The following is a 17,757-nucleotide window of genomic DNA, read 5'->3' as shown; positions in this document are numbered from 1 at the left end:
CAAAAGTACACTGAGAGGATAATTCTATTTATGTAAAATGTCTAGAACTGTAGCATGGTGGATGAATGGGTCTGAGGACTGAAGCTGTTAAGTCAGGAAGCTATCTTGTCATTTTTAAAAGGGAGTTACTGGTTTAACTGGACTGAGTTTATTTTCGTTATATTATTTGGTAGCTCTAACTCCAGTGGAGGAAAGATACATGGAAGAACTTTCCATTGGAGCTTTCTGAACACTGAGAAAGTTGATGTTTTGTGCTAAAATCACATTTTCTGTGTTAAGGTAGAGTGGATGCCACCAGTTGCAGTGTCATAATGGAGACTCATGTTATGGTTATATCAGCTCTGTAAACCTTTTCAACTCTTAGACTTTCTGTAGTCTGGTTTTTGGTCATTCTTTTCATAACCTCTCTTGGGCTCAGCATCTAGAATTTTTATGGTTTTCCTTTCCTGTGGAAAGCTATCATAGGACTCATTGGTCAGGATAGTAAGTAAATGAGAGAATAGAGAATGAGAAACCAGGAAACGTTAAGTTATGTTCTAGAAATTATGTGAACAGTTATTTTTTAATAGGTATTATTTTATTAAAAATTATTCTTATGAACAGCTTTGCAAAACACCAAGAAGTAAAATGCATTCTGTATAAAGGTTAACCACTATTAACATTTAAATGGTAATCCTAGCCTCTTTGCTTGCATACCTACTGTAGTCCTTAATGCACTCATATAGTACCTATCAGAAGAAACTGGCACCTTCATCTAAACTTTTAGACAACCTCTGATATTTTTCTACATTAAAAGATAATTTTAAATGTTATGCTCCTATTTCCACTCCTGGAAATTGAGTGATTGCTTTGTCTTTAATAAGGAGATATTCTAAAGACAGGAAACAAAGAATAGAGATGAATACTTATTTCTGTGGATTAAGAATCATTAGAAATAGGCAGCAAAATTCAATCTTTTTTTATATTTTCATGATCATAAAGTGAGAACACACTGAATTTCAGGTTTACAGATAAAAATTCAAGTTTTTGCAGTGTTAATCCATTTCAGACATCTGAGTCTGGGCCAAGTATGAAGAATTCGGTGATCCCCAGTACATAGCCTAGAATACTAGTATTTGCTGTCTAGCAGCATTTGACAAGTTTACTTTTGTGCTATGGTATTAGGGGTAAAGGTATAAATATTTAAGTTATATATGTACACGTGCATAATGTATACATATGCCTATGTATTTGCCAGTCCTACAAGGAGAGAGTAACACATTTTAAAACTTACAAAAATTTGTTACGTTATAGCATTGCATTTCTATACCCTCAATTACATAAGACAATCTCTCCATGGTCCTGTTATTCCAGATATTAAAATACATCTGTTTTTCACATAGGCATCATTTACCTTTGCGTTAGAATCATGTACCTTTCTGAATGTGGTCCTTGTGAAGATTCTGATTAAAGTAAAAATCTACCAGTATGTAATTTCATAATCCTAGTTGAATTTGTGTTAACAGTCGTAAAGTTCAGGTAATAGAAACTAACTTAAATTAAATTGCTTAGTTTTTCAGGTGTTTGCTGAGGTTTTAGGTGTTCATTTAGTAATTTGTACCCTCATTGGATTTCGACATTTTCACATTCTGTGACATTTTGTATTGAAGAAACAAAGTTATTTAATAACTTAAAATTTCATGTTATGAGAACAGAATATATGCAATAATTAGATGTTACTGTGATGACAGATATAAGTGAGGGAACCAGGGAGGAAAATGATTGTTGTTGTTTCCTATAAATCTGAATCAAGTTGAAGGGTCAATTCAAGATCAAGACGAAAGAAAATCTCCAGTGTGAGTTTGATCAAAGGAGAAGGGAATAAGAGGAAGGCAGGCATTGTCCTTCTTTTGTAAACCTGAAAGTTTTCTTTTAGTTTCTTTCAGTGTTAGAGAAAAAGTGATAAATTAAATGTACATTTGATTAGGAACTTTTTTAAATAAATGAAATTGTGTATGAGTGTACATATGTACACACACACATATATGTATTTTCAAAAGCTTGCCTCTTAAAATGTGCGTGTGTGTATTATTAAGATAATAATACTGAGAGGCAGGCAGAATAATTGAGCCATTTTTTTAGCCACCTCCTTAGCACAAACATACCAATCTCTCCTTACTTCTGTGCACCCTCCCTCAGTTTCTGACACACATTTTTGTTTGGGAGGTATGATCATGCGTAATTTGAAAACAATTTTAGTGAGTTCTACTTTCACCCCTGTAGGAGGACCACTGTTTTCAAGTGTCCAGAAAAAGATGTGCTTAATATAACATACTTATTTAATCTCATCCTAAGATCTCTGTTTCCCCTTCCAGAGTCTTCCTTTTCTAACCTCGCTCAACTCACATTTGTTTTAGGTCTCCAGGTAACACTGGAGGCCAAGAAACCTCCTGATTATAAGCTAGGCTGGTAGCTCTTCAGAAGATGACTTCCTTCCATCTTCATCTATCACTGGAAAATGTGTTTTGAAATACCAGGCTTATGTTATTTTCCTGAGCACATTATATTCCTCTGTCTCTTACACTGATCAGTTTTAAGATATCCGAATTCTGACCTGTGTTTATTATTCAGTGTTCTGAGATTAACACAGTTGCCAACACAGCCACTTATGTACTTTCAAGATGACTTTGTTTTGCACATTTCTAGTAACATCCATATTTTTGACAAATAGCACAATAATAACTAGACAAAGATCCTTATGTCCTAATGCAGACCAATTTCAGAAGGATTCCAGTGTCTAAATAGGTTGTGATTATTTAAGTGGTTTGAGATTTAAATTGAGGTAATGAAACAGTTTTGTTAGTTGTTCAGAGTATGAAGAGAGTCATTCAATTATATCATCAATTCTTACTACTAGTATTTGATAGTCTGCACAATGACAGGAAGTGTTTCATCACAGTAGAATACATCTAGAGTTCCTAGTTCTCATCTCAGTGTAGCTTTGTAACCACCATCCTACTTTTGAGTTTCTGTCAGTTTTACTTTCGTCATTTTTGTAACGGTCCCTTACAGGTGCAGAATTCTCTGCCTCTCCCATTAAGCTTACAGTAGTTTACTGGCAGTGCTTTTGGGATGCTAACCTTAATGTCTCTGTGTCCTTACCCTCCCTTATTTTTTTTACTTAATAAAGTTTTAGTTTTTAAATTGTATAAATGGTAGGACTTGTTTATGCATCTTTACTAGTAGCAAGGGAATCTCCACCCTTGGTGTTCTGGTGTAGACCATTTGAACTCTGTACTTTGAAACCAGTTTAATGAGACCTTTACTAAGGGGCTGCCAGGGAACCATGAATCTTCAGTCTCTAGAGACAACAGCTGGGGTTATAAGCTTATAGTTGAAAACATTCTTACAGAGTTTATCTTATGTGGCTTTGTCAAACAAAACTAGGTTATTGAGCTTGTCCTGAATTTGGCTTTTGGACCACTTCTTTTTGGCCTTGCCCCCAGATTTGTTCACTAGGTTTTTTTGTCTTTTTTGGTTGACTTCTGGGTATCTTTCTTCTTGTTATCCTTGGGTGGAATAATGAAACTTGGAGAGCAGCTGCTGCCATGCAGCCTTGCTGAGATGTCAGACAAAAAGATGGCCACCATCAGCCCCAGGGTCCATAACACTGCCTAGTTTTTTTGTGCATTCAAGATGTGTTTCTTGTGAAGTCCTAATTTCTTACCCTAGGCTAAGAGAAAATGAAGGTTAAATAGGAAGAATGAAAAATCATTTCTCTTTATTTCTGAACTTTTTCAAAAATACATTAATTACACTGGTTCTTCAAAATTATAAAGTTAGAATTATATATAGTGTATACATATAAAATACCAACTATAAATTATATATATTATGTGTCTTTAATTTGTATTTTTAGTAGCATGAACAGCTATTTCAAAGTCATAAACCCTCTTAGAAGAATAGACGGTGTCATGGTAGCTGACATTTTTATTTCTGGATATTTTAAATTCTGAGTAGTCATCTTATTCTAATGTCTGATTACTGCCTGTTCTCATCAGTTTGATTGGCTTTAGGATTGACTGTGTTTATTCAAGGGATTCCTAGATAAAATTGCTAGTAATTAACACAATTCAAGTTAGAGTGGAAGAAATTCTAGTTGAACTCTAGTAAGTAGCTTCACTGGTAAAGATGCCGTGATTTAAATAAGATTTTAGGAATCCTCTATTTTATTTCTAAACTTCCTTACAGATAATATTGCTAATATGCACAATATGTTACATAAATATTAGTAAAAGCTTTGTAAAGCATATTTCTATTTGTGGATGAAGTTATGTAGTTACCCCAGCACTGTACATTATGTTTTAATGCCAACTTGCTCTTAAGTCACAGCTGCTGTTGAGAGCCAACATATGTTCCTGTTAAAATGAAGACTGTTAGGAAAGGAGAGTAGAGTGAAGTGGTATGTAGTGAATAGCTGCCATATAGTTGTGCTGAAACTCAGTGAGTTTATGACTGAGAATGCCCAGTGGTGCAGCCCTTATCTCCTGTGAATTAACAGCCAGATTGTTTGTAATCTCCCATGCTATTTAAAACAGGGTTCTCATGTATCAGCCATCTTCTGTAAGGGTGCCCAGTGTGACTTCGGTTGATCCTGCTGCTATTCCGCCTTCATTAACAGACTACTCAGTACCATTCCACCACACGCCAATATCAAGCATGTCATCAGATTTGCCAGGTATGTGAAGAGATGCTTCATTTTGTTTTATTATCAAATTTTATCATTTATTTTTAGTCTTAATCTGTGGAGCAAAAATAGTTTTTAAAGTTTAAATAGAAATGCTAAGGAAATTTGAAGTGTTCATGTAAAGGTACTGTCTTAATACATCATTTTCAATTCCTATCATTTAACTACAGAGCAGTCTATAGATTCTTGATGATAGGAAATAAAGTAGGGTAGTAGGAACATTTTATGAAGTTTATTCTCCCTCACAGAGACTTTTTCTTCACTTACTTTTCCTAGAAGCTTCACAGGTTAGGGAGAGTTTTTTTTCTCATACTCTCATGGTAGCCCATCACAACTTCAGATCATACTGGTGTACAGTGAGGTCACTTTGCATATCAGCTTTCCCCCATGGATTTTTTTCCCCTGTAAAAATAGTATCTACCAGCTGTTTCCCCAGAGCACTGCTCAATATTTAGCAATATCTTAATATATGCATGTTAACTCAACATTTAAAAAATGCAAGGTGCTTGAATTAATACCAATACTTATGCAACCAAGGCCATATTGTAAAATTTTTAAACTCCCCACCACCCCCACTCTTCTTCCATCTCTCCATAGCCATTGTTTTTGCAGACATTTTTAGTCATTCAAATATGAGCAAGTTAGAACCAATGCCTCTTATATTCATGATTTCTCTTCCTCTGAAGGGCCCTTTTAGTGAAATTAATTCTCTCCTGTTTTCTTTTCTAAATTTATGAAGTTAATGTAACCTATGGTTTATTATTCTTATCCCTCTTAGTGAGGTCTTCATTTTAAGCACAGTATATATTATCTCGGGCAAAGTTTGTGTTGTTGAAATGGTTGATCGTTGTGTTATCTGGCCCATGTAATTTTGCCACTTGAACGTTCAGATCATTCAAATAAAATTTAATGGAAAAGGAGACTAAAAATAGTATCCATCAAAAATTTTTAAATATCTTAAATATGTTTTTATTCATATGTACTTAGGGAATTGATATTTTCAAAAATTGCTCATAAACCCAGCTAGCACCAAGTATTCTATACAAAGCTAGATGCTAAGGTACAGGTGAAGTTTCATGGTTCTTAAGACAAATGGAAACTTGGCAGTCCTTAATTTCTAACTGCCATGTTTTGCTTTAATTAAACTTTGCTAGTTTCAAGTGAAGTTGAAATGTGTCAACACATCTTCTTAGTATGATATAAATGAGCATTCCAGAAGTATTCATTTCCTGAAGACCTTGAAATAAAAAGTAATCCTGAAAAAAATATTAACATTTTGTTTACTAAAGTGATCTTGACCATTTGGCAATAGACACAATTGCTCTGTTAGTTTTCAAATTATGTGAGTCTACATGAATTTTTAATTTTGGAGAATTTACGTTATTTCAGATTTTGAGGTTAAAGTGAGAATACTTTTGTAAAATGTGCTTATTTGAGAAAATGCAGTAAAATATGTTAACCATGTATTTTGTAAGACACATTTCAAGCTGGTATTAAGGAACCAAGGCTAACATGCAGGACTAATATTTGTTTAGCTAATATAAACCAGTATGGTGATACTGGTTATTAAAATGTTGAAATGCTTTCTTTACCAGTCGATAAACTGAATAGAATAGGATCTGTGTTGTATTTTAGAATTACCAATTTATCATAATCTATGAATTATGTAGCAATTACTACATCTAAATAGTTTAGTTTTTACTTTGGTTTTCTTGTTAACATGCTCTTTTGTAATTAGTAATTATTTTGGGAGTTTTTATGTAGTCATTGTACAGAGTTTTTATACTTATAAATTTAATAATTTATAATAAAATATTAAATAGAACACCAAGAATGGAGAGATGACAAAGTTTTAATACATTTCTTAACATTCCTTTTAAATATCATAAATATGAATCTTCTGAATCTGCAGGAGAACAAAGAAGAAATGATATTAATAATGAACTGCAGCTTGGAACATCTTCTGATACTGTGCAACAGTGAATACAAAATAAAACAAATAATTTGTATTTATGGAATGGAAAACAGCTTGATTATTTCAAGAAAACATATGACTGCCTTATTATTGCTAGTGCCATATTGTCAGGTGCGAATGGTGCTCTCAAAAGTTGTATCATTAAAATTTGAAAGTGCTAAACATTTACATATTTAATCATGTAGCAATCATGTTTTGTTAAAGTTCATGGCTCAAGCAAGGAAAATGTGTTAGAAATAAGACATACAAAGTCAGTTTCACATAAAGAAGCATTTAAAATCTAAAACTATAAGTGTTAATAAAAACATTTAGGATGTACCATCAGTTTTTAATGGTACCTGCTTTTTAGTTTAAAATAGTTGAGCATTTTCAACCATGAAATACTTAGGAGGGCATAAAAACATCAATACAACATATGGTTACAGTTGAAACTTGTGAAATAAGAAAATAGCATTTTGCTAAACTTATAAAACAAGGCAGTTAACATTGTAATCACTATTCTTGAGACTTCATCTATTTCATCTGAGTTTGAATAGTTAAAATGTAAAACAAGACTGATAAGAGTTCAAAAATTTTTATTAGAACGAATAACATTTGAAATACTATATCCAAGTTCAGTGTGTTTGAGAAAAAATGGTTTCAGTGCAAAATACTTACATTAACACATTATTGGAATTTGTGTCATATTAGAGAGACAGTCTAGAGTTTCAGCCAAAGTTTTAGGAAAAATTCTAGGTATTTAATTATGGCATTGTCTAAGTCACTATATTCAGTTATCCTTGGATGAGTGTCAAGAAATAAAGATTTATCAAGTCTCCTAAATCTTTTTCAATGGACTGTATATCTACTGGCACACATGAAATACTCATCAAAGAGAATTACAGTATATCTGAAGAGCTGGGAATTAAAATAATGAAAATATGACATCTTTGCATCCTGATGGTAGCTTCCATGGCTAAGAGCTACAAAAGCAATTTGAAAATTTTATCAACCCTGGGCATTTAAGTTGAAGTTATGAGATGGGAGTAGTTAAACATTTAGAAAATAGGCATTTTTGAGTGATTTGTTTCAATACACAATATTTCATCAGAGATATCAGTACTTCAGCTCTATAAAGAAAGCTTGTAATTCAAATAGACTGATTCAACAAAGATTAAAAGTGAACATACAGAATTAAACTGTAAAAAGCAGAACCCACTATAAAAGGAGAAATATTTTATCATTTGAGGCAAAACAAAAAAAAATTAATAAAATTATGCCAGTTAATTAAATGACATGCCAAATAAGATATTTGTGTGACTAAGTTAATAATAGAAATGTTGAATAAAACTCAGAGGGTATTATAAGGGCTAGACTCATTTTGAATTACTATTCAACAGAAGCAGAGGATTTATTGAACAAAATAATTAATGCAAAGAGGAACTCTGCTTACCGGAGATGTTACCTAGTGATTGTTAACTTAATGGGGAAGTCATTGGAAAAGTTCTGATTCTTTTTGTCTGGTGTTGTCTTAAACCCCACTGTGTCATATCACTAGTGACAGGCATACAAGATCAGAAATCATCAACAGTTTTTAAAAATGTTTTAGAAATTGGATTTTCAAGTTGTTGATGCTACAGCTTGTATGACTTGATCAGCATTTAAATCATACCCTTATTTAGAGATTATAAGGGAGTAAATATAAATTTTTGAGTTATAAATTATCACATTAATTATTAACTTTCAAATATAATTCCCACTAATATTCTCTGTTTTGAGTAACAGTCAAACTTGTATTTGAGATGACATTAAATGCCAGCCTATAAAAATTCATAGACCTGAATAGAAATTGACCTTAGTGGCCTCTATTGCATATGTGATTTTTTTTTTTTTTTAATACTTTGAAATTCAGTCAAACAGGTCTAGGGGAACTGACTTTGAAGTTAATTGCTAGACTTTTCAGACCTGAAAATTCTTATTTGTTGTTATAACTGTAATACTTTAAAATGAGTATTACTGAGAACCTTTTACACATTCCTGTTTCTAAAGCATAATTGGAGAACCCCAGATCTTTGGTTTAGAAAACTGCATTAGCTTATAACCCTATAAACCCTGATAAGGTTTAGCTTGTTAGTCAGTAGTAATTACCAGTTGATTGCTTTGTGCACAGCATTGAACTGTATACTACTTTTGATGTGGGAACAAGGGGATAGAGAGCTAACCATGAAATAGACATCTGTTTAGGAAGTGATATATTAGTTGAAGCACAGTGTGGTGTATTTCTAAAAAATAAATGTGAAGTATCATAAGAGCCTAAGTATGTTTTTTTAATGGTCCAAATCCAGATCATTATCCCATCATTTTCATTGCTTCTCATTCTTTTAAGTGATGATCGGGGGAAAGTTTGCTTTGACTAGTCCTACTTCTCTGGAAATTTTTGAACTGCTCCCTTTCAGTCTGTGGGGGAAGGTTTTCCAGTTTTGTTTTTTCAGGAAATGTGTTCATTTTTGGGTTTTGTGCACATTAAATATCACTGATCCTGGTATAAAACTTACCTACGGCAAAATGGTAAGCACTTGCCCCAAATGTTTTATGACTTAATGATAAATACAAAATGACTTTGGGAAATAATTCTTGTCTCCAAAATATGAGACAGCTATTAACAAAACATTTTTGTTTTAGGTTTGGATTTTCTTTCCCTTATTCCAGTTGATCCCCAGGTATGTATCCTGAATTTAAGCAACTAATTTGTATTTGGTTATTGGTTATGTCATACTAACTAAAAATGACCAGTTGCATAAAATCAGGACAGTCAACTCTCAGTTACTTAACTTGATGGAAAGGAAGTGCTATATAAATATTTTGCAAATTTATTGACTAATAAGTTGCTATTTTTCAGTTAATGATATTTTGGCATTGATACCTGGGTTTTGAATTACATTTTGTTTAGTTTAATAATCAGTTGGCATTTCTTACAAGCATTTGAGTGATTAAATTGAGAGGAAGTAGTGCTTGGTAACTGAAAAAACTTTACAGAGATAATTTGTAAAATACTTGCTCTATCTGACTGTTTTCTCTGTCAGAGGTAAGAAACTAGTATTCCAGAGTCCCAGCATGAAGACCTTGCAGGGGCATGGACTGACAGTCTTATAACAGGCAAAACAGAGGAAGAAAAGGCATGGGAAAAGTGGAAGGGGAAAGTGAAACAGAAAGGAGGAGACTTTGAGAGAATGAAGACAGTAGGGAAGGATAAAGAACCATGGGCCGCTGCTTCGTAGGCTGTGCAGAATCAGCTCCCCACAGGTCTTGTGTATCAGCCTGCTGTTTCAGTACTCTGTATCTAATCACACAAACAAGCACCGGAAATTTTGGCCTAAGGTAACATGCCCAGAGTGAGGAATTTCTTCTCACCCTCAGTTGACTTGGTTATATCAGTCAATTCTATAGCAAAAGTATACATTTCTCTAGTAAATGGGTTCTTTAGGCTTAAAATATTACTGATTTTTATGAGAACTGTCCTTTTTAAAAAAAAAGATCTTGGAAAACGTAGAAGATTTTTATTTCACAGTACTATTTGGCATGCTTAGTGTCAGGCTGACTTACCTGATCAACCAGGAGGAGGGTGAGGTTGTACCTCCAGGTTTCCTTAGAATTCTTAGATTTGTTCTACTTTACCCTCATATTTCCCCCTTAATCCCTGTTATCCTTGTGCAGGTATGTGCCAATTACATATAAAGGGTACAGTTAGAGGGAAAATGGCTGCAACATGAGTATTACAAGAATTCAAGGCATAGAGCTTATTGATATCAGGACTTAATATCTAGCATTCATTTTATAAATGAGGAAGAATACCTTTTTATTACTAGGCAGTCAGAAACTGTCTGAAAGGTGATAGAAATTATAAATAAATTTCTGGGCTTTTTTTTCCAGATTCTTTACCTAGTTTTAGTGGAAAGTTAGAAATTTATTTAATTTTAAAGGTGAAGTTTAGTACTTGACTATTCAACTCTTGTTAAAGCTACTTAGAAGCTCTGTAAGAACTATTCCTTCTCTCCCTTAATCATCATACCTTAAATCTCTTTGTGCATGGCATTCATTTAATTGATGAACCAAGACAGTTAGTTATCCATCCTAAACATTAAATTACTTTTTTGAAAGGCAGCCTGAATTTTAGTTGTTGCTCTTAACACTAACTGAGATCTTAAACCTGGGGTCATCGTTCCTTTTTATAATCTTTTTGATCCTGTAATCTAAACAACTGCAGTTTTGAACACCTGTTTGGTAATTCAGTATCTCTAATGATAGGCTCAATAACATAGAATTGGTAATACTGATCAGATATCTATACTGATCATCTTTCATTCATTCAATCTAAAAACAAGCTTTCAGGACATCTCTTGTAATATAAACTGGACCTCACTATAGTAAAGTTAGTGTGGTTGTTTCTCACATAGGATATTCTGTGGTGATAGAAGATAAAGCTTTTAGTTTTTGTCTCCTCTTGGTCAGTTAAAGTATTAAATTGAGGTTTGAATTTGGGAATCATCAACAAAATAGGGAAACTTGATATATGAACTCTTAAGGGTGGTGTCAAGCAATCATCACAAAGAATATTAGATTAGATCTTTAAGGTCTTTTCCAAAATTTTGTGATTATATGAGATAATTCTCTCTCTTGAGTATGCTGTGGTAGTTAGCTACCATGTAGTCTCTATTTTAGAATGAGTGCTATCCTAATTGCACAAGTATTGTTATATGTGTACAGAGAAGTCAGACACCACTGTTCAACTGATCAGTCTTAACATTATTCCTAAAGGGTCTTATTGAAACTGAGTTTTGAAAGACTTAGTGAATTCTGCATTGACATATTTGCTTAATACCATTAAAAATCAGTATATATTAGCATTAACAATGTGACTTAAGCCTGGTGAAAATACATTTAGTGAGCAAATACTTTGTGAGATTGAGTCATAATTTAGGGCAAATATTTACTAATAAGTAACTACAGTTACTGTTGACATTTTTGTACTTGTACCTATACGTTTAGTCAGCAAATTCTGCAAGTTTTGGGAGAATCAGGAATATGCTGCACGCACTAAATATGTAAAATAGCTAAATTCATGCCACCTTCCCTCCAAAAATGTGAAGTTATGAGAAGCTTTTAAATCCCACTGGAATTTAAGTATTTGGCTGTGACTTGTGCATATCTAACAATTTCTAGTCTCTTTATTAAAATCAATATAGCCTCTTCCTCATCGGCATCATTGTTTGTTTCAAGCAGTACTGTCCTCCTATGTTTTTGGATAGTCTCACCTCACCCTTAACAGCAAGCAGTACGTCTGTCACCACCACCAGCCCCCATGAAAGCACTACTCATGTTAGTTCATCCAGCAGCAGGAGTGAGACAGGGGTCATAACCAGCAGTGGAAGTAACATTCCTGACATCATCTCATTGGACTGAAGGAGGACTCACTCAATTGTAGGAGTCATTCGTCAAAACTGCACTTTCTTGGATCTCTGGTCCGTGGAAGCTATTTTTTTGGTAAAAATTACTTTGATATTTATTGAAATGTCAAGTGGATTCTTTTGCCTTCTGCGAGATGAACACAGATGACTGCAGCAAGAACCAGATGACATGCAAGGATTTTTCTTGTTGGTTCTGTACTCTGAGCACCAGATACATTCAGCCATAATAGTATCTTCTGGAGAGATGGATTCCAGTTGTATGTTACTGGATGGATTCCACAAATTAAAAATTTTTGTTGTAATAAGCAGCAATAAAATTATGTAAATATTCAAGTAAACTTTTTTCTAATTAAAAAAGATGTAACCAGTGATCCTAAAATGACAGCAGCTTTTTTTTAACCTAATGTGAAGGAAAAAATATATGGGAAGAAGCTTGCCAAGTGAGTCCTTTCCATGGAGATCTGTTCTCGTTCACTGAAGTAGTGAAATCTTGATAAGTGGCCAGTGCTTGGGTTCCACTTTTCTTCTTGCTGTTCCACATTTCTTCATAATTTCATCAAAGAAAAATGGCCTTTGTGTTACACATTTTTCCCTGGTTGTCATCTATACTTTGATACTGTTTGCTAATTAATGCAGAGTGAAGCTCTTGAGTTTTGGCTGCTCTTTATTAGTGATTATGTGGAAGAGCACTGTGCAGACTCTTCCCTGACATAATGTGCATTATTTTTGGTGATTGTACATTCTCATTCTAGCGAGTTCTATAAATTTTGGACTTGCTGTCTCAAAAAGGAAATTCTATGCAGCCATTAACTGGAATATTTTTTAATAAGGTGTGGCTGAATGTTCTTTAGAATTTTGTTCGTGCTGTCCAGAAATAGTGTGAGAACTTGGAGGCAGTGGAAGAACAGATTTAGGGAAAGTGGAAATAGCAAAGTTTAATTTCTTCCTAAGAACTTTTGCTCATTTATTTTATAGAATAAAATACAAATCTTTGTTGAAGCTTTTCAGATTTTAGTAACACTGACAAAGTATGTTTCAGTTCTCTTATACTTCTCACCCATAAAACTTGAGTCTCACAGCACAGATTTTCAAACTTGAAGAAAGTAACAAGGGACAGGGACAGCATCAGCTTTCCTTTTCCCTTTTTTCAAAGGAAATCTTGACTAAAGCCACAAAAGACAAAACAGAATTAGAAATGTTCGAATTGAAGGAAGAGCTGGGAAAATGGGCCTAAAGCCCACTTTGAAAGCTACTCTCTTTAGTGTTTGGTTTTAAATCCCTCAGGAAACTTGAGTTTTACCCTTAGAGAAACATTTTCATCCAAATTTTATACTCTTGTTTGCTTCATTTGGCTTCCTAAATAATTTTTGAATTCTCAAGGAGTTAATACTTTCCTAATGTTTAGCTTTCTCTTCCGAAGTTGTACCTACTGTAAAAATAAAATCCTTTTTAAAAATGACAGTTTCGCCAACTGAAGTGCCCCGATGGAGAGTCTACCAATTGCAGTCAGAATGGACATGTTGCTTCAAGCTTGGTGCACCTTCACGAAGCTGACTTGTCACTACTTGGTTTTTACAACTCCTTGCGTTTTCGTGGCCTCAGTGCACCTTTGTACTGATTGAATTTCATGTGAATTTTGACATCATCCCCTTAATGTATTACCCTTTTGGAGAGCTGCTTATTTTTTTTTAATGTGGAAAACAAACCAGAATATTCTGCAGCAGTTGCACCATAGCTGCCAGTTTTATCTACCACTTTGGTCAGTAGATTTCCAATCTACATTACAGTCCTTTGATCCAGATAATGGAATTTCTTCCTAGTAAAATTTTATGTTGCTGCTCTAAATACAGATGCAATTTCTGTTAACTCTGTAATCAGATAGAAAAACTAACCTGATTTGTGTAATAGAATTTGTTAATAAAGAAATGATGTATATTTGTTATCATTTTGTTAACCCTTTAGATCCTCAGAGACTCCCCCTCCCCAGTTTAATCAACAAACTTTTATAAGGTAAATGAAAATATTAATAGAAATTATTTACTTGGTTCTTGTAACTGAGATCTCTGTGCTTTTATAATTGTGCTTTGTTTCCTTTTCTCTATTTAATGTGAGCAAGTTTGAGTGTTCATTTATGTTGCTTTACATTGAAATTACATACGAAATTTTAATTTATCTCATACAGGCCACTAACATTTTTTAAAATACATACTTACATTTATAATCTTGGGGCCTTTGTGTATGTATCTTTGAAGGTGAGTAGTTTCTTTTATGCCTTTGGCCTTAAGGTGAGTATTTTTCTTTGTGCCTTTGGCCTTATGACAATAGCATGCTTACTAAGCCAATATCCCCCTTTTTTTTTCTTTAGTATGGTCACTAAATATTTTTTCAAAGACCCTGATTTTTTAACAGTCTATTTTGCTAGCCCAGATTTCTGCCCTAACCAAGTACAATGTGGTTTCAGAGAAGGTGGTCTTAGCTGTTACTTAGATGTGAACCATCTAATGGATTATGTGGAGTATCTTGTTTAAGGAAAGGAACCGCTATTATTAGTTTCTTACAGACACTTAACCAACCTGTATTTTTACCTTTATTCACATATAAATGTAAGGATAACGCCTAACAGTGTAATGGTGCTGACAGCTTCACACCTAAGGTCTGCTTACATTCCCCAACTTTCTAACCCTTAAGTGAACCACTTGAGCATTTTCTCTTCATTTCTGCCTAGAAGGTATAAATACTTGGTATCTGTCATAGGATAATTATAAATGCCAAATGAAACAGTAGAGGTAAATTTAGGTTATATGGCATTTTTCCGATCATGTGTTTTGGGACAGCTAGAATGAAAATATGATTAGGTGAGAGAGCATGTGTATAAATAAGTTGATCCATAACTCGTGGTATAAAAACAAGTTTCCCTAGGGTAGAATCTTAAGGAATTTGAAGAAAGGTAAAACTTCAATTTTAAGTGAAGTGGTCAACAGCTACTATTCTGACTTTGAGATTCAGGCCTTTTAAGACATTCTGCTTTCAGGAGAGTCCTGGCCACATCATTTGGTAACAAAGTTGTGTGTTTTTAATATTCATTAGTTACATTGTCTTTAAAGGCAACTTTTACAAAGCATTAATTTGATAATCAGGTATCCTTTTCATTTCTTTCTAGCAACTAGTTGGTAAAACAGCACTTAATTATTTAATTTTCCAAATTTTTTTATCTTGAAAAATGTAGAACAGTGTGCCATTTAAGCTTGTGCCTGACTGTATTTGTGGCCTTGGATCCCTGTGTCATGGGAGCTTGGAGTTGTCTGTTTAGGTTTGTAGTTCATTGAACCTGATTCACCATCTTTTCTGCTACAGTTCTTCGTAAATATGGAGAAACTTGTGGGAAAGAATTTAAGAATTTCTCTGCTTTTTTAAGAGTCTGATGCTTCGATCAAATAAATGACTGGTTTGTAAGTCCCTTTTTGTTAGGAATCACACTCCCAATTCCTAGCAGAAACAAATAAAGCTTTTATAAAAATGTCCATTCTTCTTTAATGCTTGCCTGATTGAATAATGGCTTTTTTGTTTATGTCAGTAATACCTGCTCATTGTAGAAAATTTAAACAATACAGAAAAGAATAAAAATAATTGCCTGTAATTAATATCACTGGCAAGATGGGGAAGTAGGGGTGGGTAGCACTCATATTTCTTACCAGTCTGGTCTCTTTGCTACTTGTGCATGTTTTCACATTTTACATAGTTTTATTCTCAGTATAACTTCTTGTTTCCCCTCAGTCACAGACATCATTTCATGTCATTAAAAACTATGCCAACCTTTATTAATTGCATAATATGCTATTATGTAGATGTCATGATTCGTATCACCTTTCCCCTTTAAGTATTTTGGGTTGCATCTCATAATGTACAGTGAATTTCTTTGTGCATATATTTCCTTAGGATGAATTCCTAGAGGTAGAATTTCAGGGTCAAGGGTATGAACACTTTTGTAGTTCTCGATTCATACCACTTTCCCAAGTTGTTCTAATATATACTCTAGGCATTTGGTATGAAAAGAGCTATTTGGCAATGTTTTCCAAAAATATGCACCATTCGTCTCTCTGCAGGCATTCTGCACTAATATTATCTACCCTTCTGACCCTGGTGAGCGGGGCTGATTTGGAGGTAATTTAAAGAGATTTTCCTAGGCTGTCTCATTTTTAACTATTATCCATCTGACATGTTCCTGGAACACCTACATGATAGCCGAATGATAGTCACATGGTTTTATTTGCACTGTGAATTTCTATTTTTAATTAGAAAATTTTGGCCCTTTTTAAACCTTTTGTAGCTAGAGCCAGCCCTGAGTAGCCAGAATTTTTTTCCTCTTCCTGTAGGCTCCATTTTGGTCTTTCTAAGCTCCCCTGAGCCAAAGGCAGTCCAACCCAAACTGGAAAAGTGGTAAGGTTAAAACAACAAAAGCAAGGCCAAGCTTGGCTTGTTTTCTGTGTCACTTTGTAGTCTTTTGTTTCAAATCATATCTTAGTGTTCTGAGAGGAGCTGTGCGGAAAGAAAAACAGGTTGCTGCTTTCAGATGTTCAGGGTATAATTGATTGGCATGTCATATTGAAATTTCCCAAGCTGTTTTATTTCTGAATATCTTTTAAAGCTTCCTTTATATTATGTTTCAAGGTTTAAATCTTTGAAGTGAAGAAGGGTGTTCTTATAGAATATGCCTCTTATTTTGTCATTCAACAAATACTCAGTGTGTTTTGTGTGTGGGGGATAGCATAGTATAAAAGATCTGGTCCCAGACTTCAGAGTCCTTAAAATCAGGTTTTCAAACATTAAGGATTCTTACCTACTGACAGACATTGAGCGAAGAACTTGAAGAAAATGTGTCATTCCTTACAACCACCCTTCAAGGGAAAGTTTTACCCCCATTTTACAAACATAAGTTTCACAGAGTTGGGAGTCTGAAGTAGACGTCCCTCAAAAGCCCTGTGTCTAAACTGAAGTGACATTAATTAGGCTACTTGGAATCTAGATACAAAATTATGAGAACTGATGTTAAGTGATGGCCCCAGGAATAAGGACAGAGCAGACACTGGATCCATTTCTAAGGAAGACTCACTTCAGTGTGGACAGAGAAGTAAGAGCTGAGTCCATTCACCTAACCTCAGTAACAGGGATAATGGTGCTATTTAGAATCAGGAGGCAGTTAGAATGGGACATAGTCATTTAGGGGAGACTAATGAGTTTGATGTTAATCATGAGATTTCAGAAAGGAAGTGTCCATGAAGCTCATCTTTGTTTTTCTGCAGTCTTTTTAAAGAAGTGCAAACTTGCCTTGATCTTCAGTTTCACCTTCCCTTGAAATTGCCTGCCCATTCTTTCCTCTCCGTAAACCATATTCAGCTGCATCTCAGCCTTTCCTTCTGATTATCCTCTCCACTGCTTTCCTGTGACACACTCACCTGATGTCCTGCCATACCCTGCAGCTCTGGCCAATGTGGGCTGTGTTTCACCTTGTGTGTGTTTCAAGAGGTGCCCTTTCTCTCCAAATAATTTCTACCAATGCCTTTGACAAAAAACTGCCTCTTTGCAGCCCATGCTAAGAGAATACCATTAGCTAC

General features: G+C 34.2%; 1 protein-coding gene and 1 pseudogene across 11 annotated transcripts in view; one reads left to right on the top strand and one right to left on the bottom strand.

Moving 5' to 3' along the window:
* The window catches only part of PIAS2 (protein inhibitor of activated STAT 2), a 128,587-nt gene extending 112,923 nt beyond the window's left edge, over positions 1-15,664 (top strand). For 6 of the 11 annotated variants that reach the window (XM_036918660.2, XM_057504154.1, XM_036918667.2 and 3 more), the window contains 3 exons: positions 4,578-4,717; positions 9,363-9,400; positions 11,958-15,664. In XM_036918660.2, coding sequence (XP_036774555.2) covers positions 4,578-4,717; positions 9,363-9,400; positions 11,958-12,140 — 361 coding nt within the window. In that variant the 3' untranslated portion in view covers positions 12,141-15,664. Of the gene's footprint in view, positions 1-4,577; positions 4,718-6,638; positions 6,752-9,362; positions 9,401-11,726 lie in introns of those variants that run through there. The other 5 variants (XM_036918664.2, XM_036918661.2, XM_036918662.2 and 2 more) reach the window with 5 other exon arrangements.
* On the bottom strand, positions 2,709-3,629 carry LOC118928894 (40S ribosomal protein S25-like; annotated as a pseudogene).
* Positions 15,665-17,757: the final 2,093 nt, after the last annotated feature.

Source organism: Manis pentadactyla, chromosome 6 (assembly GCF_030020395.1).
Source record: "Manis pentadactyla isolate mManPen7 chromosome 6, mManPen7.hap1, whole genome shotgun sequence".
Taxonomy (NCBI): Eukaryota; Metazoa; Chordata; class Mammalia; order Pholidota; family Manidae; genus Manis; species Manis pentadactyla.
Note: the sequence above shows the minus strand (reverse complement) of the source record. Positions and strands in the feature narration are given on the sequence as shown.